This window comes from Canis lupus, chromosome 27, assembly GCF_048164855.1.
Source record: "Canis lupus baileyi chromosome 27, mCanLup2.hap1, whole genome shotgun sequence".
Lineage (NCBI taxonomy): Eukaryota > Metazoa > Chordata > Mammalia > Carnivora > Canidae > Canis > Canis lupus.
This window is the reverse complement of record NC_132864.1, coordinates 8,979,416-9,004,320: the sequence shown is the minus strand read 5'-3', so window position 1 is coordinate 9,004,320 and position 24,905 is coordinate 8,979,416. Positions and strand designations below refer to the sequence as shown.

The window sequence follows — 24,905 nt, the reverse complement described above, 5'->3', positions numbered from 1 at the left end:
TACTGGGCTGATGTCTTCCCAAACAACTTGGGCACGGCTCTTGCCTATTACAGCTCCCAATGGAGTGATCTCAATGATGAAAAATAACTCGAGAGTGTCTGAATCCCCTGACTTGACTACTGTCAAGGAAGTCACCATGCACAAGGAAATCATGGGGTGGACTGAGCAGAAGAATTGACAAAGATCATATCTAGGTGTGAGGATCTAGGAAGATTCCCTGGAGGAGGTAGCACTGGAAGCGGGCTCTACAAAGAGATTCATAAGATGCATTTGTGCTCTCATTAGAGTAACATTTAAGATCATTATGAACTTCATGAAGAGCACCTGGCACACCTTTAATTTTGATTTTGTTTAAAAACTCTGTTGGCCTTCTCCAAGGACCTGTGGAGACATCTATATCTCACATCATTGCAAATATCACAGAACGTCACCATCGCCAAATCATTCATCAGGGTGGCTATCTTTTAATCATTTTCAAGAACTGTGATTGTCCATCCCGACCATATCTTCTGATTACATTCTATTTAAAGTCCTACCTCAATTCTGATGGCTAAGACTGGTGGTCAAAGCTGAAAAACACAGTAAAGGGGGGACCTCATCAGGAGCCAAACAGGGAGGAGGCACATTCCTACAATCCACAGGAGAGTGATATCACCCACTTCCATTCCCCAGACTTAGAGCAGCACCCACAACTACAGTATCCCAACAGCCACCACCCAATAGGATCAAAAACATATTTAAAATTAGTCTTTTTAATAAATTTATTTTTATTGGTGTTCAATTTGTCAACATACAGAATAACACCCAGTGTTCATCCCGTCAAGTGCCCACCTCAGTGCCCGCCACCCAGTCACCCCACCCCCCGCCCACCTCCCCTTCCACCACCCCTAGTTCGTTTCCCAGAGTTAGGAGTCTTTCATGTTCTGTCTCCCTTTCTGATATTTCCCACTTATTTTTTCTCCTTTCCCCTTTATTTCCTTTCACTTTAAAATTAGTTTAAAATGAAAAGCACATGCTAATGATTTCAAGGATATCAGTGTCGTTATCTGAATCTTGGTGGAAGCTCAAAACACTTGTTTTACTCAAACCCTGGAGGCAGGGGAGAAGGATGTTGAAGAGCCTTGAACAACTGGGGCTTCCCATCTTAGCCCCCTCCCTCTAGAAGGTTCCAGTTTTTCTAAGAAGTGCAAACACTGCTTTCTAGAATCAGACAGTGACATGCAGTTACAGAGTGCACTAATTAGATTAATGTTAATGCACACTTAATGACATCTTCCTCACTATTTTCTCCCCAAGATGGTAAGGCATCATTTCCTGAGCAGGAAAAAATAATGTAATAAAAAGAGAAATACATAAATGGGTTTCTTTAAAAAGGTTTTATGGCTGTAGACATCAGGGGGAAAATGGGCAAAATATTGAAGAAGAAATAAATGTCTTTTGGGAAATTGGCTGTGAAAGTTGGTGCTTAACTGCATCACATTTCAAAGCTTTCCTGGAGATGGAATTATATGTCACACAAAGGATAGAGAGGCCATGAGCCCCAACCCAAATTGATCTCAAATCCTTAATGATAATATAAGGTGTCACAATTTCATTTACCTTCAGCTTTATTTTCTCAAAATGACAGTTCTACCTATTCAAATATGCTGTCTGGGAGTATTTGAATTTCTGAGATTTTACAAGAACAAGTAAAAAAAAAACAGCATGCTTTTCCTCTTGGTCATAATTAGGGGAGAAGAGGGATTTCCATTAAGGAAAAGATCAGTGAATTTGACCGCATGAAAATTAAGCAAATACCTCCAAACTTCTGCATGTTAAAATCTGTGAGATTAGAAAGCACATGATAAATTGGGAAGAATACTTGCAGTAACTTGCCCATGAAAAGGTCAGCATTGCTAATATATAGAAAGAGAAAGTAGAAAGTGGTGCCCAGGGGCTGGGCTGGGAGTAGGAGGAGAAATTAGTGTTCAGTGGGTAGAGTTTCAGGGTTGTGAGATGAGAAAGTTCCCAACATCTGTTGCACCATTATGTGAAAATACTTAACACTAACAAACTCTATAGTTAAAAATGATTAAGATGGTAAATTTCATGTTATGTGTTTTTACCACAATAAAAAAGATTTTTTTTTATGACAAAGTAACAAGAAATGGAATTCCCAACAGGGAAAGGAAATGGGTGAGAACAAATGTTTGAAAAGGAAATTTACAAATGGAACCAAAAAAGGGCAAACTAAGGCAATAATAAAAAAAATTAAGGCAACCACAAGGTATCATTTTTGCCTAATAAATTGCCTATCTTTAAATTTTAATCTCCTACGTTTGTAAAGCTGCAAGGAAATGGGTATCATCTTACACAGTAGGTGGAATTAAATTGGTTAAACTTACTGGAAGGCAGTTTAGAGACTTATTAAAAATTATAATATTGCATATCCTTTGATTCGTATCCTTTGATTTGAATTTATTCCTAAAAGTTTATGTACAGAAATCAGAGATGTGTACAAAGATTTTTGTGGAAAAATGTAAACCATAGGATATTTCATAATAGAAGATCTCTTAAACATTTTAGATTTGTGTGTAGATCATGGAGATATATGGGAAGCTCTTTGAATGTGCCTAGAACTAGAACTCATAGTTTTTTTCTGCCATCTTTCCTTAACAGCTATCCAATGCATGGGAAAGTCCAGTCCAGTCATCTGTCTACCTACTAAGATGTACCTAAAAGGGTTCACCTCACTCTTTCTCCAGTGTCCTTACTTCAGCCCTCTGCGGCCATCCAGAACAGAATCAGTGTTCCTTCCTTCTTCCACAGTAACATAGGTTTAGCTGGACCCATGTCCTCTGGAATAAAACTCACTCTCCCACCTCCTCTGCAGTTAAAGGTGGTCACTTGGCTGAGTTCACAGCTGATGGGCTGGGAGCAGAGGTGCTGCTTTCAGAAATGGGTCATGTCCTGAATGGAAAGAGGGACATCCTCCCTCTGTCCTTCTTCTTATTCTTGCTGGCTGCCACAGGAACATGGCTATTATTAACCCAAGGCCATGGGGATGAGGTCAGTATCTTTGGGATCACTCAGCAACAGGATAAAGGGAGGTTATGTCCTAAGTCCCTGGAGGCATCTGATAAGCCCCAGGCTGCTCATACTCCTACAGGAGAGGTTAGGAACAAGTAAATGCCACGCTCATAGTGCCAGGTCAGGGTTATTTGACAGCAGCCAAAGGACAAAATCTAACTTTCTCTGACATCTTTCTTACTCTCCCAAATCTATTCTCCACCTACAGCCAGAGTGCTCTTCTAAAAACACATATGGGTATTGCAATAGCTTCCAAGCACACTTGAAGATCCACCCCCTTTATCTAGCTCCCAACTGCTTTCAGTGACTGTGATCTCAACCCAGAGCACCTTCTCCTCACTCATCATGTTCTTGGTAAATTGGATTTCCTTCTGTTTCTCTAATATTTCAAGAACGTGTGATGCAGATGAATAGATTAATAGATGTATGGATATCAGATCTCCTTCAAATATCCCCCAATGAACATATGATGACCAAAAACAAAGTTAAAATAAAATGAAATGGCAAAAAGCTCATTTAATGAGGTTAATCCCCCTAAAAATGGCCAAAGCTCTTTTGCCAATCAAGTCAAAGGCAAAATGAAGCAGTCTTCTTGGGAAAGGGGTCTCAGAACACGGTATGAAAGATTGGGGAGTCAAGACCTTTAAGACCTCACCCTCAGTTCCAGAGGAAGATGCTCCAAGATTGCTTGTAAAATCTCATCAGACCAAACGTGTTCTAATCCAACTCATTCAACTCAATTCAAGATTCAGTGAGCACTTACACACAGTCTGCCACTCTTCTTATGTCATGAAATAATGAGGGCTTGGACCAAACTCCCTTCCTGAAACAATCTACAATATTATTGTCAGGGTACTACTTATACTTTGCATCCAGAGGTTAAACAAACATAATAATAGCTATCATTTATTGTGGACTGGACACTGTTCTAGGCACTCTAGAGTTATCATTTTATCCTTACAACAACCTGTGAGGAGGTATTGCCTCTTTTTCCGCCTTGGGATGGGGAAACGAGGCACTGTGAATAAGAACGCTTGCATAGCTTGTTAAGGGGAGGCTAGGATTCAGTTAGGTTATTTGCTTCCTAGGAGTTTCTTGAAGACCAGTACAGAATGGAAAACACTCAGTGACCCCTCTGAGCCTCAGCTTCCTTATGTGGAAATGAAGGAGAATTATTATAAATCTTGCCCATTGCCTTGAAATAAATACCTTCTTCTTCTTTCCTTGTAACAGAGTCTAAGCAATGTGCCCTGCTAAAATAAAGATTAACCAGCCTTTCTTTCATCTAGGTATGGCCATATGACTAAGTGTTTGCCAAATGGATGTAACCAGAAATATGTCAGATCCTTGCTTCTTGAAAGTGAAGAGTAACTGGCCATGTTTGAGCTCCTGAATTTCTTACTTTTTCTGGTCTACAAAATACAGATAAGTTGGTTGGCACTCTAGTATCCATCTTGAACCCTAAGATAAACCATGAGGATGGAATTCATGTCCTCAAACTTCTGAAGCAGAAATCAAGACAGAGTCTGAGTGTCAGGTGGCATGAAGCACCATATAAAAACTATACCACCAACCTTAGGAGTTCCTTTATGGGAAAAAAGAAACACATTTGTATTTAGGCCACAATTGGCTGGGGTAAAGTAGACTGGGTGGGTGAGGATCTCTCTTGCTTTCAACCAAATGCAATTCCTAACTGTTAAAAGGGTCAAGTAGGTGTTGGCTCTGCCATCACATGATCTTACAGAGCTATTGTGGCTGGACAGGCGAGGTAAGTGGAGCATGTTTGGAGATCAGCAGAGGATGGACAGGTGCCTGGTCAGGTGGGGATTCATATGGTTTATGGAGAAAATGGGGTTTGGGATAAGCAACGGAAGCATCAGGGACATGTGAGGCAAGAGAAATGCTGAGTGTGGGAAATGAACAGGAGGTTAAGCTATGCTGAGCAAAGCCACAGAAGCTGTTTCAAGAATTGCAAACAGCTCATTCGACCAAAGGTGCTGAAAAGGAGCAATTCAAATAATTCCTTATTCAAGACAAATGGTCATGCCATCCCCCGTAATAGAACAACTCACGAAGAGCCTAATGGAAGGAATGCTACCCTCACCCGTGAAATGATGCACCAGGGGAGGCTCAGTGCCTTCAAAATAAAAGAAATCATTCATAGGAGCCCTTATTAACAGAAGTACCCCAAATACTTTTACCTTTCCTGATGAACAGCATAATAACTAACTGGCTGTCACTAGGCAACTGTCCATGCTACCTTTTATTGAAAGATTGATTCCCGAAGTTCTTTCTGCACTATATTATAACCCTTGTCAATATTTCCTAACAAGCGGTGCAGAGGAGACAACAGGCAGTCCATGGATAGGTCAACCCATGTTTTGCTTCTGACAAGAAAAGTACTTTTGTAACAGGAGAAAGCTCACATCGTTGTCAGCAGACTAACATGCCCAAGCTTTTCCATTGTGAAAATTCACATTTAAAAAATGTATTATTCCTTTGTAGTCTCCTGAAGAGTCTGAGGAAAGGTAGGTTCTACATACGGGGCATCTGTATGTTTTGTTAAGGGAAAATGGACGATGGGGCTTCCCACAGGGAGCGGGCTACAGGACACAGAATCCAGGGAATGACCCTTCAAGGGTGAAAGCCCATGTTTGTTCCACAAATCCTAGTGAACACACAGACAGATTTACAATCTTCGATCTTTTTCAAGATCTGTAAACAGATGCCCTATGGATGGAACACAGTTAACGCTTGCCTATATAGTGTTTCATTTATTTTTAATTAGCTGCCAACACGAACAAGTTGACATTTCACATTAAAACTACATTTATGAGTTTCCTGGAAAATCACAGATCTTAACAAGTGAAGTGTGGCTTCCCATGTTGGCTTTCCATGTGGTGAATATTAGCTGTAGCTTTATGACTCGGCATGTGTTGGCCATGACACCTGCCATGTTTCACTCATATACTTAACCTGTTTGGTCTCTGCAGGTGTATGTATTTGAGATCCTTAAAGTGTACCTCATATGGTAGGAACACGTTTATTAAATGATCGATAATTTTCAAATACTGAAGCTCCAAATCTAATGCCTGGAGTTGGATGATTTTCCAAATAATACTCTGAAAATATTATTTAGAGAAAAAAATGTATTTTTAGACTCAGCTGTGTGTAGTAGAATTCAGGTTCAGGTGCCCCCCACCCTAGTTCTTGGTTCCTTGACACTTCTCCACCAAGTCTGGGTGACAGTGTGGAGCATCTCTTTCCCTAGGGTTCTGTGTTGACAACCCAAGGCAGGGACATTCTTACCATGGCCAGCGGGATGACGCCCATCAGGTCCTTGTGACTCACATAGATCTTGGATACACCCAAGTCAGACGTGATGTCTCCTGGATATTCCACCTGCCACGTGACAAGCTGTGTGGCCGGTGGGTCACTGGGCTCCTCTATTTCTATGTCGATCTGCATGACTTCATAGGAGGCTCCATCCACACTGGAGAGAAGCAAAGGACAACAACTTTGAGCCACTGGAGAGTGGTCGCCCTTGGGGGCAATGGGTAACACTTGTCATTTCTACATGTGTCTTTGTACACACACGTATGTTCCCATTATCCCCATGAAGGGTGTTTTGGAGATGCAACATCAAAAAAACACACCATTTCCGGGGAGAGGAGCAAGACGGCGGAAGAGCAGGGTCTCCAAATCACCTGTCTCCACCAAATTACCTAGAAAACCTTCCAATCATCCTGAAAATCTATGAATTCGGCCTGAGAATTAAAGAGAGACCAGCTGGAATGCAACAGTGAGAAGAGTTCGCGCTTCTATCAAGGTAGGAAGACGGGGGAAAAGAAGTAAAGAAACAAAGGCCTCCAGGGGGGAGGGGCCCGCGAGGAGCCGGGCTGAGGCCGGGGCGAGTGTCCCCAGGACAGGAGAGCCCCGTCCCGGAGAAGCAGGAGCTGCACCGACCTTCCCGGGCGGAAAGGGGCTCGCGGGGAGGTGGAGCAGGACCCCAGGAGGGCGGGGATGCCCTCGGGCTCCCCGGGACAGTAACAGAGCAACTGCGCGCCCAGGAGAGTGCGCCGAGCTCCCTAAGGGCTGCAGCGCGCACGGCGGGACCCGGAGCAGCTCGGGGGGGCTCGGGCGGCGGCTCCGCGGAGGGGGCTGCGGGGCGGGAGCAGCTCGGAGGGGCTCGGGCAGAGGAAGAGGCTCCGTGCGGAGGGGGCTGCGCGGTTCCAGGAGCAGCTCGGGGGGGCTCGGGGGCGGCTCCGCGGAGGGGGCTGCGCGGCCCGGGAGAATCCACCAGCGCAGGCTCCGGAGCACAGGGCGCCGGGACACAGCCCAGGATCCGGCCTCCCCCGGGACAGGCAGAGGCCGGGAGGGCCCAGGACAGCGAGGAAGCTCCTGCCCCAGCTGAGCAGATCAGCGGCCCCACCCCGGAGCCTCCAGGCCCTGCAGATGGAGAGCTCTGGAGCTACTGCGGGGGCTGACTCCAGGGCTCCAGAGCTGGCCCCGCCACTGCGGTTGTTCCTCCTGGGGCCTCACGGGGTAAACAGCCCCCACTGAGCCCTGCACCAGGCAGGGGGCACAGCAGCTCCCCCAACTGCTAACACCTGAAAATCAGCACAACAGGCCCCTCCCCCAGAAGACCAGCTAGACGGACAAGTTCCAGGGGAAGTCAAGGGACTTAAAGTACACAGAATCAGAAGATACTCCCCGGTGGTTCTTCTTTTTTTTGTTTTGTTTTGTTTTGTTTTGCTTTTTGATTTGTTTCCTTCCCCCACCCCCTTTTTTTCTCCTTTCTCTTTCTCTTTTTCTTCTCTCTTTTTTTTTCTTTTCGTTTTTTTTCTTTCTTCCCTTTTTTTTCCTCTTTCTCTTTTCTTTCCTTCTTTCTCTCCTCTCTTTTTCTCTTTTTCCCAATACAACTTGCTTTTGGCCACTCTGCACTGAGCAAAATGACTAGAAGGAAAACCTCACCTCAAAAGAAAGAATCAGAAACAGTCCTCTCTCCCACAGAGTTACAAAATCTGGATTACAATTCAATGTCAGAAAGCCAATTCAGAAGCACTATTATACAGCTACTGGTGGCTCTAGAAAAAAGTATAAAGGACTCAAGAGACTTCATGACTGCAGAATTTAGAGCTAATCAGGCAGAAATTAAAAATCAATTGAATGAGATGCAATCCAAACTAGAAGTCCTAACGACGAGGGTTAACGAGGTCGAAGAACGAGTGAGTGACATAGAAGACAAGTTGATAGCAAAGAGGGAAACTGAGGAAAAAAGAGACAAACAATTAAAAGACCATGAGGATAGATTAAGGGAAATAAACGACAGCCTGAGAAAGAAAAACCTACGTTGAATTGGGGTTCCCGAGGGTGCCGAAAGGGACAGAGGGCCAGAATATGTATTTGAACAAATTCTAGCTGAAAACTTTCCTAATCTGGGAAGGGAAACAGTCATTCAGATCCAGGAAATAGAGAGATCCCCCCCTAAAATCAATAAAAACCGTTCAACACCTCGACATTTAATAGTGAAGCTTGCAAATTCCAAAGATAAAGAGATGATCCTTAAAGCAGCAAGAGACAAGAAATCCGTGACTTTTATGGGGAGGAGTATTAGGGTAACAGCAGACCTCTCCACAGAGACCTGGCAGGCCAGAAAGGGCTGGCAGGATATATTCAGGGTCTTAAATGAAAAGAACATGCAACCAAGAATACTTTATCCAGCAAGGCTCTCATTCAAAATGGAAGGAGAGATAAAGAGCTTCCAAGACAGGCAGCAACTAAAAGAATATGTGACCTCCAAACCAGCTCTGCAAGAAATTTTAAGGGGGACTCTTAAAATTCCCCTTTAAGAAGAAGTTCAGTGGAACAGTCCACAAAAACAAGGACTGAATAGATAACATGATGACACTAAACTCATATCTCTCAATAGTAACTCTGAATGTGAACGGGCTTAATGACCCCATCAAAAGGCGCAGGGTTTCAGACTGGATAAAAAGGCAGGACCCATCTATTTGCTGTCTACAAGAGACTCATTTTAGACAGAAGGACACCTACAGCCTGAAAATAAAAGGTTGGAGAACCATTTACCATTCGAATGGTCCTCAAAAGAAAGCAGGGGTAGCCATCCTTATATCAGATAAACTAAAATTTACCCCAAAGACTGTAGTGAGAGATGAAGAGGGACACTATATCATACTTAAAGGATCTATTCAACAAGAGGACTTAACAATCCTCAATATATATGCCCCGAATGTGGGAGCTGCCAAATATATAAATCAATTATTAACCATAGTGAAGAAATACTTAGATAATAATACACTTATACTTGGTGACTTCAATCTAGCTCTTTCTATACTCGATAGGTCTTCTAAGCACAACATCTCCAAAGAAACGAGAGCTTTAAATGATACACTGGACCAGATGGATTTCACAGATATCTACAGAACTTAACATCCAAACTCAACTGAATACACATTCTTCTCAAGCGCACATGGAACTTTCTCCAGAATAGACCACATATTGGGTCACAAATCGGGTCTGAACCGATACCAAAAGATTGGGATTGTCCCCTGCATATTCTCAGACCATAATGCCTTGAAATTAGAACTAAATCACAACAAGAAGTTTGGAAGGACCTCAAACACGTGGAGGTTAAGGACCATCCTGCTAATAGATAAAAGGGTCAACCAGGAAATTAAGGAAGAATTAAAAAGATTCATGGAAACTAATGAGAATGAAGATACAACCGTTCAAAATCTTTGGGATGCAGCAAAAGCAGTCCTAAGGGGGAAATACATCGCAATACAAGCATCCATTCAAAAACTGGAAAGAACTCAAATACAAAAGCTAACCTTACACATAAAGGAGCTAGAGAAAAAACAGCAAATAGATCCTACACCCAAGAGAAGAAGGGAGTTAATAAAGATTCGAGCAGAACTCAACGAAATCGAGACCAGAAGAACTGTGGAACAGATCAACAAAACCAGGAGTTGGTTCTTTGAAAGAATTAACAAGATAGATAAACCATTAGCCAGCCTTATTAAAAAGAAGAGAGAGAAGACTCAAATTAATAAAATCATGAATGAGAAAGGAGAGATCACTACCAACACCAAGGAAATACAAACGATTTTAAAAACATATTATGAACAGCTATACGCCAATAAATTAGGCAATCTAGAAGAAATGGACGCATTCCTGGAAAGCCACAAACTACCAAAACTGGAACAGGAAGAAATAGAAAACCTGAACAGGCCAATAACCAGGGAGGAAATTGAAGCAGTCATCAAAAACCTCCCAAGACACAAGAGTCCAGGGCCAGATGGCTTCCCAGGGGAATTCTATCAAACGTTTAAAGAAGAAATCATACCTATTCTCCTAAAGCTGTTTGGAAAGATAGAAAGAGATGGAGTACTTCCAAATTCGTTCTATGAAGCCAGCATCACCTTAATTCCAAAACCAGACAAAGACCCCACCAAAAAGGAGAATTACAGACCAATATCCCTGATGAACATGGATGCAAAAATTCTCAACAAGATACTGGCCAATAGGATCCAACAATACATTAAAAAAATTATTCACCATGACCAAGTAGGATTTATCCCTGGGACACAAGGCTGGTTCAACACCCGTAAAACAATCAATGTGATTCATCATATCAGCAAGAGAAAAACCAAGAACCATATGATCCTCTCATTGGATGCAGAGAAAGCATTTGACAAAATACAGCATCCATTCCTGATCAAAACTCTTCAGAGTGTAGGGATACAGGGAACATTCCTCACCATCTTAAAAGCCATCTATGAAAAGCCCACAGCAAATATCATTCTCAATGGGGAAGCACTGGGAGCCTTTCCCCTAAGATCAGGAACAAGACAGGGATGTCCACTCTCACCACTGCTGTTCAACATAGTACTGGAAGTCCTAGCCTCAGCAATCAGACAACAAAAAGACATTAAAGGCATTCAAATTGGCAAAGAAGAAGTCAAACTCTCCCTCTTCGCCGATGACATGATACTCTACATAGAAAACCCAAAAGTCTCCACCCCAAGATTGCTAGAACTCATACAGCAATTCGGTAGCGTGGCAGGATACAAAATCAATGCCCAGATATCAGTGGCATTTCTATACACTAACAATGAGACTGAAGAAAGAGAAATTAAGGAGTCAATCCCATTTACAATTGCACCCAAAAGCATAAGATACCTAGGAATAAACCTAACCAAAGATGTAAAGGATCTATACCCTCAAAACTATAGAACACTTCTGAAAGAAATTGAGGAAGACACAAAGAGATGGAAAAATATTCCATGCTCATGGATTGGCAGAATTAATATTGTGAAAATGTCAATGTTACCCAGGGCAATATACACATTTAATGCAATCCCTATCAAAATACCATGGACTTTCTTCAGAGAGTTAGAACAAATTATTTTAAGATTTGTGTGGAATCAGAAAAGACCCCGAATAGCCAGGGGAATTTTAAAAAAGAAAACCATATCTGGGGGCATCACAATGCCAGATTTCAGGTTGTACTACAAAGCTGTGGTCATCAAGACAGTGTGGTACTGGCACAAAAACAGACACATAGATCAGTGGAACAGAATAGAGAATCCAGAAGTGGACCCTGAACTTTATGGGCAACTAATATTCGATAAAGGAGGAAAGACTATCCATTGGAAGAAAGACAGTCTCTTCAATAAATGGTGCTGGGAAAATTGGACATCCACATGCAGAAGAATGAAACTAGACCACTCTCTTTCACCATACACAAAGATAAACTCAAAATGGATGAAAGATCTAAATGTGAGACAAGAGTCCATCAAAATCCTAGAGAAGAACACAGGCAACACCCTTTTTGAACTCGGCCATAGTAACTTCTTGCAAGATACATCCACGAAGGCAAAAGAAACAAAAGCAAAAATGAACTATTGGGACTTCATCAAGATAAGAAGCTTTTGCACAGCAAAAGATACAGTCAACAAAACTCAAAGACAACCTACAGAATGGGAGAAGATATTTGCAAATGACCTATCAGATAAAGGGCTAGTTTCCAAGATCTATAAAGAACTTATTAAACTCAACAGCAAAGAAACAAACAATCCAATCATGAAATGGGCAAAAGACATGAACAGAAATCTCACAGAGGAAGACATAGACATGGCCAACATGCACATGAGAAAATGCTCTGCATCACTTGCCATCAGGGAAATACAAATCAAAACCACAATGAGAGACCACCTCACACCAGTGAGAATGGGGAAAATTAACAAGGCAGGAAACCACAAATGTTGGAGAGGATGTGGAGAAAAGGGAACCCTCTTACACTGTTGGTGGGAATGTGAACTGGTGCAGCCACTCTGGAAAACTGTGTGGAGGTTCCTCAAACAGTTAAAAATAGACCTGCCCTACGACCCAGCAATTGCACTGCTGGGGATTTACCCCAAAGATACAGATGCAGTGAAACGCCAGGACACCTGCACCCCGATGTTTATAGCAGCAATGGCCACGATAGCCAAACTGTGGAAGGAGCCTCGGTGTCCAACGAAAGATGAATGGATAAAGAAGATGTGGTCTATGTATACAATGGAATATTACTCAGCTATTAGAAATGACAAATACCCACCATTTGCTTCAACGTGGATGGAACTGGAGGGTATTATGCTGAGTGAAGTAAGCCAGTCGGAGAAGGACAAACATTATATGTTCTCATTCATTTGGGGAATATAAATAATAGTGAAAGGGAATATAAGGGAAGGGGGAAGAAATGTGTGGGAAATATCAGAAAGGGAGACAGAACGTAAAGACTGCTAACTCTGGGAAACGAACTAGGGGTGTTGGAAGGGGAGGAGGGCGGGGGGTGGGAGTGAATGGGTGACGGGCACTGGGGGTTATTCTGTATGTTAGTAAATTGAACACCAATAAAAAATAAAAACAAACAAACAAACAAAAAGAAACACCATTTCCAACCTGATCCATGGCACCGGCCCATCTTAGACAGCACCACTCCCCGGTTTTGTGAGCTGCTTAGCTTCCCAGGGCAGGTGCTTGTGGATAGTTATGAAAAGTGGTGATTACATTTCCTAAATGCTTTCCTTTCTTCTGTCCATCCAGGAGATTAGGATTCTCTCCCTCACTCCTCAAAATCTATATGCTGCTTATATTGAATTTTCCAAAGCTATAGTCAGTTCAAATTGGATGCAGAGAATTTTAAAGAGTCTGAGGGCGATGTGGCTTTGCTATCTGGTGGTGGTGAGATAGAGCTGCAGAGGCACAGAGGTGAGGCAGGGACAGGAGAGTGAGGCCACGGAGTACATGCAGAGAAGCATCCTGATGTCACCTGGAGATGGGAGTAATCGTAACAGTTATTAGTTCTTAGACGTTCTGGTTTTTCCTATAAAGATGCATCTGGAAATGAGTCCAAGTGAGGTTGTCAGGATGACTTTTGTAGCTATGTATGTTAGTTTAATTAACTGGCTACCCCTTCTGCCTCCTCATAGTCCACTTTTACAAAATGTCTGCTCTTCTATATCATGGGTGGGAAAAAGGCAAGTGTGGGGCCAGCCGCTCCCTAAGGGAAGAAGTGAAGAACATGCAGGTGAGGAATAACAGAGGAGGTGGCCAGGAGAGATCTATTTAAGCCTCAGTGGCTGAAGCAACTCCCACCTATCAGATCCATCTCTGAAGATTCAAATGTCACATCACTGCAAAATGATCACTGATATCTGACACTCAGGACTACAGGTTTGGCCTTTTATATACACGGAGCTCCTGAAATGTTTATCACACCCTCAGATCTAATAAGAAGCTCAGAGATGGAGGGTGGGGCTTCCAGGGAGCTTTCTTCTCAAAGTAAGGGGTGAGATGGGATACTGGAAACTTAGGGGTAGTTGTGATGAAAGAAGGCAGGGGGGAGGAGGGAGGAAGAGGGGAGGAAGCAGAAGAGGAAGAGGAGGAGGAAGAGGAAGTGGAGGTGGAAGATGATGTAGAAGAGGGAGATGAGGAAGAAGAGGAAGAGGAGAAAGAGGAAGTGGAGGAGGAAGTGGAGATGGAAAAAGAAGAGAAGGAGGAAGTGGAAGAGGAAGTGAAGGATGAAGAAGAGGAGGGAGACAAAGAGGAAGAAAATGAAGAGGAGGAGGAGGAAAAGGAGGAAGAAGAGGAGGAAGAGGAAGTGGAGCAAGAAGAGGAGGAGGAAGTAGAAGAGGAAGAGGAGGAGGAAAAGGAGGTGTTGGGGAGATGGACAAGGAACCAAGGGGTGAGATCAGGGGACTGCCCCAGGGAAGGAGAGTGTCCCGACTGGACCACAGAGGTTGACTTTCTCTTGCAGCAGCTCTCTGCCATGGAGCAGGAGAAGCTGCTGTGGACAGTGAGCACGGTGAGCACGAATCAGGAAGAATTTGGCACCTGGTGTTTAAATCCCAAGGGACCCCCCCACCCTTGGCCTCTGAAAGAAGAGCAGTTTAACTCTTTGAGAATCGGTGCCGTGATAAGAGTTGACCGCTGCCTATTTGGGGCCTCTGTCCAGAGTTCCCATAGGTAGTGGAACCCCGAGATCAGGATGCCAGCACATACTGTTCTGGTCTGGAAACTCACAAGAACTCTGGCATTTCCTCCCCACTCAGGAGATGGCAAGTCCTTCTTTTAGCTGTACCGAGCCCTGCTTCTTTGTGGCCACGGGGAGGGAGAGATGGACAGAACAGATGAGTCAACACTGAGCTGAGGCATGGGGGCCACAGCTGAGGCATCACGGGAACCCCTACAGGGCAGAAACGTGACCCTACTGTCTACACAGCTTTCCGTTCTCTGGTGCCCCACCCAGGTGCCCTAACCTCCAGCAAAACCAAGCAATCCTCGCTCCGTGGAATACTGGACTTATTTGCTGCCACAGATTGTGTGTTTTCTCATGGAGCTTGCTCTATCAGGAATGTATCTGTAAATCTCTCTGTAGATTTAAATTCTTCCCATTCTACAAGAGCTAGCCATAAAACAACAACTATAATTTTAAAAGGGCTCTACTTCCTTCATCTAGTTTTACTCATCCAGTCACCCTGCCAGGTTTCCTATAAAGTTTATTTTCTCTTTCCCTTTAGATTCCTTGCCTGGCCAAGATGTCGTTTTTGAAACACGGTTGCTTTTGAGCTGACTCTCATCTCTTTGATGTGATGATAAAAGCTCCCTACATTGGGAATTCTTAACCTGGGGAACATATCGGACTTGGGGACCCTGAAACGTGTGCAAATGTGTGTTTTTCTTGAACGATTCCTTAACTTGCATGGGCTTCTCAGAGGTTCTGATGCCATATGGCTGTGAGCACATTTCTGACCATTTCCCTTGTGAATTCTGTATACAGTGATCTAGCTTTGGATAGCTCATCACTTGTGACTTGGATCAGTGGATATTTGAATTTCAATACCTTTCTGCAAATGGTTAACATGTGCAGGATCCTGGAATGCTTGCATATTTGGCAATATTGATCATTTCTTGGTGTTTGATTCTAAAGCTAAGGCCTGTACCTTTGCAGTTTGTATGTTTAACTGGAAGTGTCCTAAAGAGGAGCTCTGCTTATTTTGTTCCAAGTTACGTGTAGCATAGAGTATAATGCCCGGTATTCATCAGAATGGAATCTATTGTGTTATAGGACAGACACGATAGGTTAAGTAGATGTTTATACAATCCGTCTGCAGAGAGCAGAGGTTTTCACCTTGTTCATGCATTAGAATTGCCAGGGGGAACTTTATAAATAAACCAATGACCAGACACCACTCCCTCAGATTTCCTGTTGCTCCAGAGGAGGGGCAGGCACCTGTCTCACTGATTCTCTCTCTCCCTTTTATCCAGGTGATCCCACCATCCAATTAGGACTATGAGCAATGGAGTTAAGTTTATACAGGTTTAATTACATGGACATCTGCATTCCATGAAGTATTCTGGATATGAAGATATCAGAAACAGAATGTATGGAGTTAATGGATTTGGGAGGTATGGCTGGGAAAATCGGTGAAGTCAAAGGTGAGCTGTGAAGGTTTCAAATGCCACGAGCACGCAGTGAAGAGAGACAGGAACAGAATTCCAGCCAAGGAGGCCCAAGGAGTGGATAAGACTGACGTGTCCAGACACCACTTCTGATGGCCCTGGATGCAGCCCTACTCTTCCACCCTCCTTTATCTCCTGCCCCACAGGCCAGTCAGATAAAGAGCAATAAGGATGAACTCCACGTGTGAGCTCCCCCAGGAAGCAGTACTGTTAAGTTGGGCAGGTTTTGCACGAAGAGGATCAGGCCTACATCAAACTTAGGACTTGTCAGCCTTCTAGGCATGGAGACCACTTGCAGTTTGAGTTTCTTCCACTGGCATTGGTGCTACCAGCCTCAGCAAGCCAAGAAGCCACCTTCCTGCCCTGTCTTGCCTGCAGCTGACAAGTGAGAGGGAGCAGAGGTGGTAATGCAGCCTCACACCTCATAGGTACCTCAAATCCCTGTGGACAGGCTGTATCCATAGGGGTTGGGCAGTGCCTTCCTGCAGCCTGTCCTCCTTACAGAGATGAGCACCATCTCCTTGGTTTGCAGAGCTCTTCCCATTTCTCAACAACCTTCCCTTATGTGGACCCTTTTGTGCATTGGGTTCAAACTCTAACCTTTTCATGTGTGGGGGCTTCCTCCAAATGGACAAAGGCACTCCCACTGGCCGCACAACACAGTTCAAGGCTTCACAAAATTTAAGGGAAATGCAAACAAAGCTCTCAGGCACAGACAGTGACCAACACTGTTAGGGCCATGGCTGAGAAACCCAATGAAGGAAACAAAATTTGGGGCTCTGCAAGACCCACCTCAGCAGATCCCAAGGCCAAAAAAGGACATCATTTTCAAAAGACAAAGTCTTATTTTAGGATCATCACGTCTTTTTCCAGATGATACAACAGCCTCTATTGAGTACTTTTATTGTGCCAAACACTGTATTTAAGGGCTTTTTATGTCTTATGCACACATGTAATTCTCACAGTGTTCCAGTAAATAACGGTGATTGACTGCCAATTTATAGATGAAAATCTAGGTTCGCAAGGGTAAGATATCAGCAGGGTCACCCAGCTGACAGGAGAAGGATCCAGGAGATGTGAAGGTGAAATGTCCACCCTTGATCCCTGTGTGATATATGCACACCCCCACCTCTTTTTCCATGGTCAGATAGGCATGCTTATGAGCAATGAGGATCTAGGACAGCAACTTCTCATCCTCTACTAGAAACATAGGTCCATAGGTTACACCTGGAAACTGGATGCCCCAAATAATGTCTGGACAAGCAAAGCTGGGACATTTTTGGAACAAGATACTTTGATATCAGGCTGCTTTCAGGGTCCTCTGCCAACTCTTTTAGTTCTATGGTGTGTCTACAAATCAAAGTAGACATGTAGCAACTAGAGCTTTAGATATGAGAGCCTACCATCCATTGGAGGGATAAGAAACCATGTAGACATGGACCTGCTAGTGCTAGTACCATCTAGAACTAAGTATTTGAGATTCAAGTCAATGCATATGAAAACTACCTGAATTTTTTTCTAGATTAGAAAACCAACATGTTATGGTAGATCCTTGCAGTGAATGCCAATGATCGAACTTCATTCTGCTACCACCCATGTAGGCAATGGGCTCCCAGTGCATGTGTGAGTGTTGTGATGAAGCTGGCAGGGTGTAGAGGAGGGGAAGCATGGAGTGAAATTCCATTTTCAAATAGGCTTTTACAGATGGTACTCTCAAAGATAAATGGGTAAAACTTCTGAGAACAAAAGGAAAGCCAGAGAGGAGGTGAGGTTAATATCTAAATGGCTGTGTACTTAGAATTTAGTTTGAGATGTAACCAAACAATTCAGAATTCTCCCTAGAGGTCGGGTGAAGGATAGTCATCTACCACTGGGCAGAGACTATCTCCTCATACTACCTGCCTCATTTCTATTTGCCTCACTTCTGGCTTATAAGTGTTTCTGTTCCTAAGAACACCCACCTGTGACTACCCCTCCCTGGATGCCTTTCTTTCCTGAGTTCCCAAAGCCACTTTGCCCACAGTGCAAAGAGCTCAAAGTTCCTGGGGTTTTCTCTCCCTGGGAGGTGGTGCTCAGGCACAGGCTGGTGGTTCTGGAGGTGAGAGCCCCACTCCCTTGCCTCCAGCTGGGTAGGTGGAGAGCACTGCTCACACCCCAGAGTCTCCCCCTGGGTCAGGCTGGAGCTACCCTTCATGTACTTGGGTTCTTCCTTCCCTGTTCTACTCTCCCTGGTCTCTTTTCTGTCTTCCTGGGACACTTCCTTCAGAAATCACTTGCATGCAAGTCCTTGACTTGGGATCTGCTTCTAGGTAAACTGAAGGAGTTTTTTTTTTAAGATTTTATTTGTTTATTTGAGAGAGAGAGAGAGAGATAGTGAGAGAGAGCACAAGCAGGGAGGAGAGGGAGAAGCAAACTCCTCACTAAGCAGGGAACCGACGTGGGGCTCGATCACAGGATCCCGAAAATATGATTTGAGCCAAAGGCAGACTCTTGACCAATTAAGCCACCCAGATGCCCCGAAGGAGTTTTTAAAGAAAGGAGGACACTAAAGGCAACTGGCAGATGCTAGGTGAGAGATTCTGACAATGGAAAAGAAATAAGGAATGACTTGGGGGTGAGGGGTTGCGAAGGGACCCTCACTCCAGGTCCTCAGCATCACTACTCCACTTGGAGGAGGTCTCCAGACCAAGCCAACCACTGCCAGTTTTCCATGGCATTTTTGGAAATCTGCACTGGACACAGACATGGGTTTCCAGGTGTCTCCCAAATGCAGGAGCCTCCCTGCCCCTCCCCTCCTCCACACCTCATTTTCAAGATTAAAATGAGGATATTATTCAAACAAATTGTTTCTTCTTAGGCATGATCTCAGTATTCAAGTTTTTCATTACTGACCTCTTTTTTCCCTAACTTTTTCATTAGCATTTTCAGAATAAAAACTTTCATTAGAAAGTAAAATATGTTTGATCCCTTTAATGTACATACTTTATAATGAGATTTTTGTCACCATAAATTTGTCTGCTCGTGTCCTCTATTTCTACCTTATAATAATACTCTGAGGTCTGGCAACCAGAGTTATCCTGAAAAGAGAAATGGAAAGCCTTAGCTTGGGCCAAGTTATGCTCCATTTCTTCTTTCTATTTTAGTGTGTCCTCACTCCCATTCTATACTTCATTCATCCACCCAATCAAGGAGGTTCCTCAGATTCCTGTTGTTTGTTGGACCATGCTGGGTGATGGGGGTGCAGATGCAAAGGCTGGCTTTAGAGCATTAACATTTGGTGGTGACCCAGATTGAGCTGGTTCTGCACATGCCTTCCCACCTCCACATTCAGTGACAACATTTTGGTAGCTTGGGATTGGCAGTGCTGGGAGTATCCACACCATGAAAACTGGCAAATGCCATAAATCAGGTTCCCTCCAAGCCCTCCAAGAGCACGTTGCTGAAGACCTTTGCTTTTGTAGTGCATACAGTCTAGTGGAGAAGAGTGATACTAAATAAATGATCACATCAACCAACGCAAATTGGCAACTGTAAGAAATGAGAAGCAGAGGTATGGGTGAGATTTTTGAGGACACTGGTGGAGTCAGGGAAGTAAGGATGATTCTCCCAGAGAAGTAAGACTCAGGTTGTGCTCTCTGGGGAGGATGTGTGGGAATTCAGTGTCCCAGGAGCTGGGAACTGCACGTATAGATGCCTTATGCTTGGAGGGAACAGGAACAGGAAATGAGAAGCAGAGGTATGGGTGAGATTTTTGAGGACACTGGTGGAGTCAGGGAAGTAAGGATGATTCTCCCAGAGAAGTAAGACTCGGGTTGTGCTCTCTGGGGAGGATGTGTAGGAATTCAGTGTCCCAGGAGCTGGGAACTGCACGTATAGATGCCTTATGCTTGGAGGGAACAGGATGTGTTGCAGAAAACACAAGAAACCAGGGTGGCCGAAGTACCCGGAGGGTCAGGAATTGAGGTGTGAGATGCAGCTGAAGGACAGGCAGAGGGAGACTGTGCAAGGCTTTCTAGCTCACATGCGGTATTGTCTTTTTGAGTCAACAAACTACAACCAGCAGGTCAAATCCAAGCCACAGCTTGTCTCTGCACAGAGCCTGAACTAAAAGGGGTTTACATTTCTAAACATTGTTAACAAGGAAAGAAAGGACATGTAGTATAGAGAGTATACGGCCTATAAAGTCTAAAATATTTGGTATCTCACCCCTTACAGGAAAAGTTTGCCAAGGTCTCTTCTTTTATCGTCAGAGAAATGGGAGCTCATTTTAAAATGTTAAAAATAACAAAAGAACATTTATCTCTTCAGTATGTAAATGCTTTGGAATATCTTCAGCAGATGACATTATAAGGTGGTCAATATTTATTTCCACTAAACATGAATAAATTTGGATTTAAGTGTTGATCTGAGACTGTTCTACATAAGAATAGGAAAATGAAAGAAGCAGGCATATGCATAGCACAGGAATAAAAACTGTAGTTAGGCTAAGAATTCAACAGATTTATTGTGTAAGATAATAACAAAGTACAAAATTATATTAACTGAACTAGGAAAAGTAGGCTAAGCCAAGTTACGGATTGTCATAATGGGAAAAAAAGTGACATTCTTTCAGATGTGTTCTGAGTCCTGCAAAAATGTTCACTGAGCATGAGAACGTCAAACAGGGCAAGGAACAATGCTTCCTTATGTGGAGCCACCCCACACACTGCAGGACATCTGTCATCCTGGGCCCTGTCCTCTTTGTCCCAGTAGTAAACCCCAGTGATTCTGACATCCAAACCATGCCCCATGCTCCCTATAGAGAAGCACAGACCTGCCGTGTGTTCAGGATCCTTAGGGACACTTCTCTGAACCAGGTGGGGCTCTTGTCAGAACTGGTCCTGTCCTTACTTCTTGCCAGCTGTACCCCCTTCTTTCAGCACCAAACTCCTCCACATAAGGGTCTGAGTGTAGGGTCAATGGGGTGGACAGAACAAGGATAGGGATATGGGTCCTTCTGAAGAGGAGAAGAGCAGCAGGCAGTGATTATCTGCTCTTTCCACAAAGAATGGGAAAGCCTGCCCCACCCTGAAATTTGTGATGATGTTCACCCTCTATCTGATCATCCAGTTTGGGTTCCTGACCAGGGGGTGCTGGGTCAGTTTGCTGTGGGAATGAGGAAGGAGGACTCTCTAAATTAGTTCATAGATGGGTGGGGTCAGGAAAGACTGTAGTCAAGAGGTCAATCCAAGGTGGGATGAGGTCTCTCCTGGACACATGGCCACCATCTTCCTGGCCAAGCAATTCCTGATCCTCTTCTGGATGCTTCCCACTATGCAATCTTGGCTTTGTTCTAATGTGTCCTGATGACAAGGGTGGCCCATGGAGCCTATGTGTCAGCATGTAGCTCCTCCCTGGAGAGGCTTACAGCTGGGATCTGATATAGGGGGATTTAGGGCTCAAGTAGTCAATCCATGAATGAATTTGCCCTGGTCTAGAAACACAAATGAAGTGTCCTGTGTTCAGGGCATCCTGGGGCACATCAGGACATCCCGTGGAGTCCTTTGCATCTCAATGGGAGTCCACCCAACTGCTCTCAGCAAAGGTTAACAGCTTGAAAATATCACTGTGGTTGTAAGGTTGAGAATGGACCAGAGAAAATGTGGGTAGTTGGGGCAGGATCAAAATAGGGCTGTTGGAGAGACACACTTGAGACTGTGGGCAGTGGGGGAACATGCAGGGCTGCCACTTGTGGCATATACATGAGCTTCTGTTCTGCTCTGCTGGCAATCACGGTTTACATGCCCCATGACTATCTCCACTGGCTACCACCTACTACCGCAGATTTGCAAGGAAACACATATTGTAGATGTGTTCGCTGCTCCCAATAACCACAAAGGTGCTAATCCAATCAGCCCAGCTTCCCCTGCAGCAAGAAAAGACTCGCATAAATATCGGGGTTTCTTGTATGGGAATAAGGGAGATGTAATGTGCCAGCGCCAAAATAAATGATCTTCTCTCACTTAACATTTGCTTCCTAAGTGTCTGTCATAAATGTCATCATGAATTGCTGCCTGTATACATAACACAATGACATGCAAATACCACACAGATCCACAGCACAGGGGTACTACACATCTTTTAAAAGATGTCATATTTAATAAAATCTGTGAATGGAATCTGGGAGAGAGCTGTTGGGATTCTTTGATTCATGCATAATATGACTGACAAACAAGGACATGGGAGAATCAAAAGTGTTAGTGTTTGAAAGAGAAAATTAACAAAGACCAGTCAGTCACTTCAAAAAACACAGAACTCATGAAAGCACAAGATAAGCCTCTGATAAATTTTCATGAAATTCTAGACTACTTTCTCAAAACTGACCAAAAAGGAGTTTTGTTTTTTTCCTGAAAGATGGCCGCCTCTGCCACCCATTCAATACTGATTTCCATCTCTATCCAAGAATAAGGCCATAGCTCTACTTATGACTGTTGCTCATTTAAGGTGAAATAACCTGATTTTCTCTATCTTAAGCTTCATTTGTAAAAGGCAAGTTCCTAATCAAAACTCATTTAAGTGACCTTTACCATAATACTGCAGCATCGACTTTAAATGATCTTTCACAGAGTGTGTATTATTCTCCATTAAAGAGAGCTTCCAACATCTCAGAGGAAAAGGGAGTCTGGGGTGGGGGAAGGATGGGGAATCAGAAGCCCCAAAGGTCTTCATTCAGAAACAGACAGGCTCCTGGGCGACTCAGTGGTTGAGTGTCTGCCTTTGGCTTAGGTCATGATGCCAGGGTTCTGAGATGGAGTCCCACACCACGTTCCCTGCATGGAGGCTGCTTCTCCCTCAGTCTATGTCTCTGCCTGTCAGAAATAAATAAATAAATGGAATCTTTTTTAGAGAGAGACAAAGAAATAGTCAAGAAAAAGCAAATCCTATTTAGAGTGCAACGTCGAGGCAGGGCAAGATGGTGGAAGTGTAGGGGTCCTCAACTCACCTGGTCCCACCAACTTAACTAGATAACTTTGAAATCATCCTGAATACCTACAAATTTGACCCGAGATTTAAAGAGAGAACAGATGGAATGCTACAGAGAGAAAGGATTTTGCTTCTAGCAAGAACCATCTAGGCTGAAATTTACTTAGGCTGTGGTTGATATTCTTGACTCAGCCTGCTCATACAGCTACTTTGCACTGAGCAAAATGGCTAGAATGAAGAATTCACCACAAAAGAAAGAATTAGAAACAGTACTCTCTGCCACAAAGTCACAGAATATGGATTACAATTCGACCTCAGACAGAACATGAGAGACTCCTAACTCTGGGAAATGAACAAGGAGTAGTGGAAGGTGAGGTGGGCAGGGGGACAGGGGGACTGGGTGACGGACACTGAGGGGGGTACTTGACGGGATGGGCACTGGGTGTTATACTATATGTTGGCAACTCAAGCTCCAATAAAAAATATACAAACAAAAATAAAAAATAAAACCTAAAACAGTAAAAAAGCACAAAAAGAATTGATGTCAGAAATCCAATTCAGAAGCACAATTATATAGCTCTGGAAAAAAGCATAAAAAATTCAAGAGACTCCATGACTGCAGAATTTAGAACTAATCAGGCTGAAATTAAAAATCAATTAAATGAGATGCAATCCAAACTGGAGGTCCTAATGACAAGGGTTAATGAGGTGGAAGAAAGAGTGAGTGACATAGAAGACAAATTGAGAGCAAGGAAGGAAGGTGAGGAAAAGAGAAAAACAATGAAAAGATCATGAGGAAAGATTAAGGGAAATAAATGATATCCTCAGAAGGAAGAATCTACATATAATTGGGATTCCAGAAAGCGCCAAGAGGGATAGAGGGCATATTTGAACAACTCATAGCTGAGAAATTCCCTAATTTAGGGAGGGAAACAGGCATTCAGATCCAGGAGATAGAGAGGCCCACCCCCTAAAAAATCAATAAAAACCATTTAATATCTAGACATTTAAAAGTGAAACTTGCAAATTCCAAAGATAAAGAGAAAATCCTTAAAGCAAAGAGAGACAAGAGATCCCTAACTTGTATGGGGAGAAATATTAGATTAACAGCAGACCTCTCCACAGACACCTAGCAGGCCAGAAAGGGCTGGCAGGATATATTCAGGGTCCTAAATGAGAAGAACATGCAGTCAAGAATACTTTATCCAGCAGGGCTCTCATTCAGAATAGAAGGAGAGATAAAGAGCTTCCAGGATAAGCAGAAACTGAAAGAATATGTGACCATCAAACCAGATCTTCAAGAAATATTAAGGGGGACTCTGTAAAAGAAAGAGGACACCCAAAGAAATAATCCACAGAAACAGGACTGAATAGGTATTACGATGACACTAAATTCATATCTTTAGTAGTTACTCTGAACATGAATAGGCTTAATGATCCCATCAAAAGACACAGGGTTTCAGACTGGATAAAAAAGCAAAAACTATCTATGTACTGTCTACAAGAGACTCATTTTAGACGTAAGGACACCTCCAGCCTGAAAATGAAAGGTTGGAGAACCATTTACCATTCAAATGGTCCTCAAAAGAAAGCTGAGGGAGCAATCCTCATATCAAATGAATTAAAATTTATCCCAAAGACTGTAGTAAGAGATGAAGAGGGACACTATATCATACTAAAATGATCTATCCAACAAGAAGACCTAAGAATCTAAATATTTATGCCCCTAATGTGGAAGCTGCCAAGTATATCAATCAATTAATAACCAAATAAAGACATACTTAGGTAATACACTAATAGTAGGAGACTTCAACATGGTACTTTCTGCAAATGACAGATAT

The 24,905-nt window shown here is 43.4% G+C and overlaps 1 protein-coding gene across 1 annotated transcript in view; it reads right to left on the bottom strand.

Annotated features, from left to right (window-relative positions):
• The window catches only part of TMEM132D (transmembrane protein 132D), a 596,131-nt gene that overhangs the window by 170,955 nt on the left and 400,271 nt on the right, over nt 1-24,905 (bottom strand). The window contains exon 4 of the mRNA XM_072802137.1: nt 6,379-6,562. Coding sequence (XP_072658238.1) covers nt 6,379-6,562 — 184 coding nt within the window. The remainder of the gene's footprint in view (nt 1-6,378; nt 6,563-24,905) is intronic.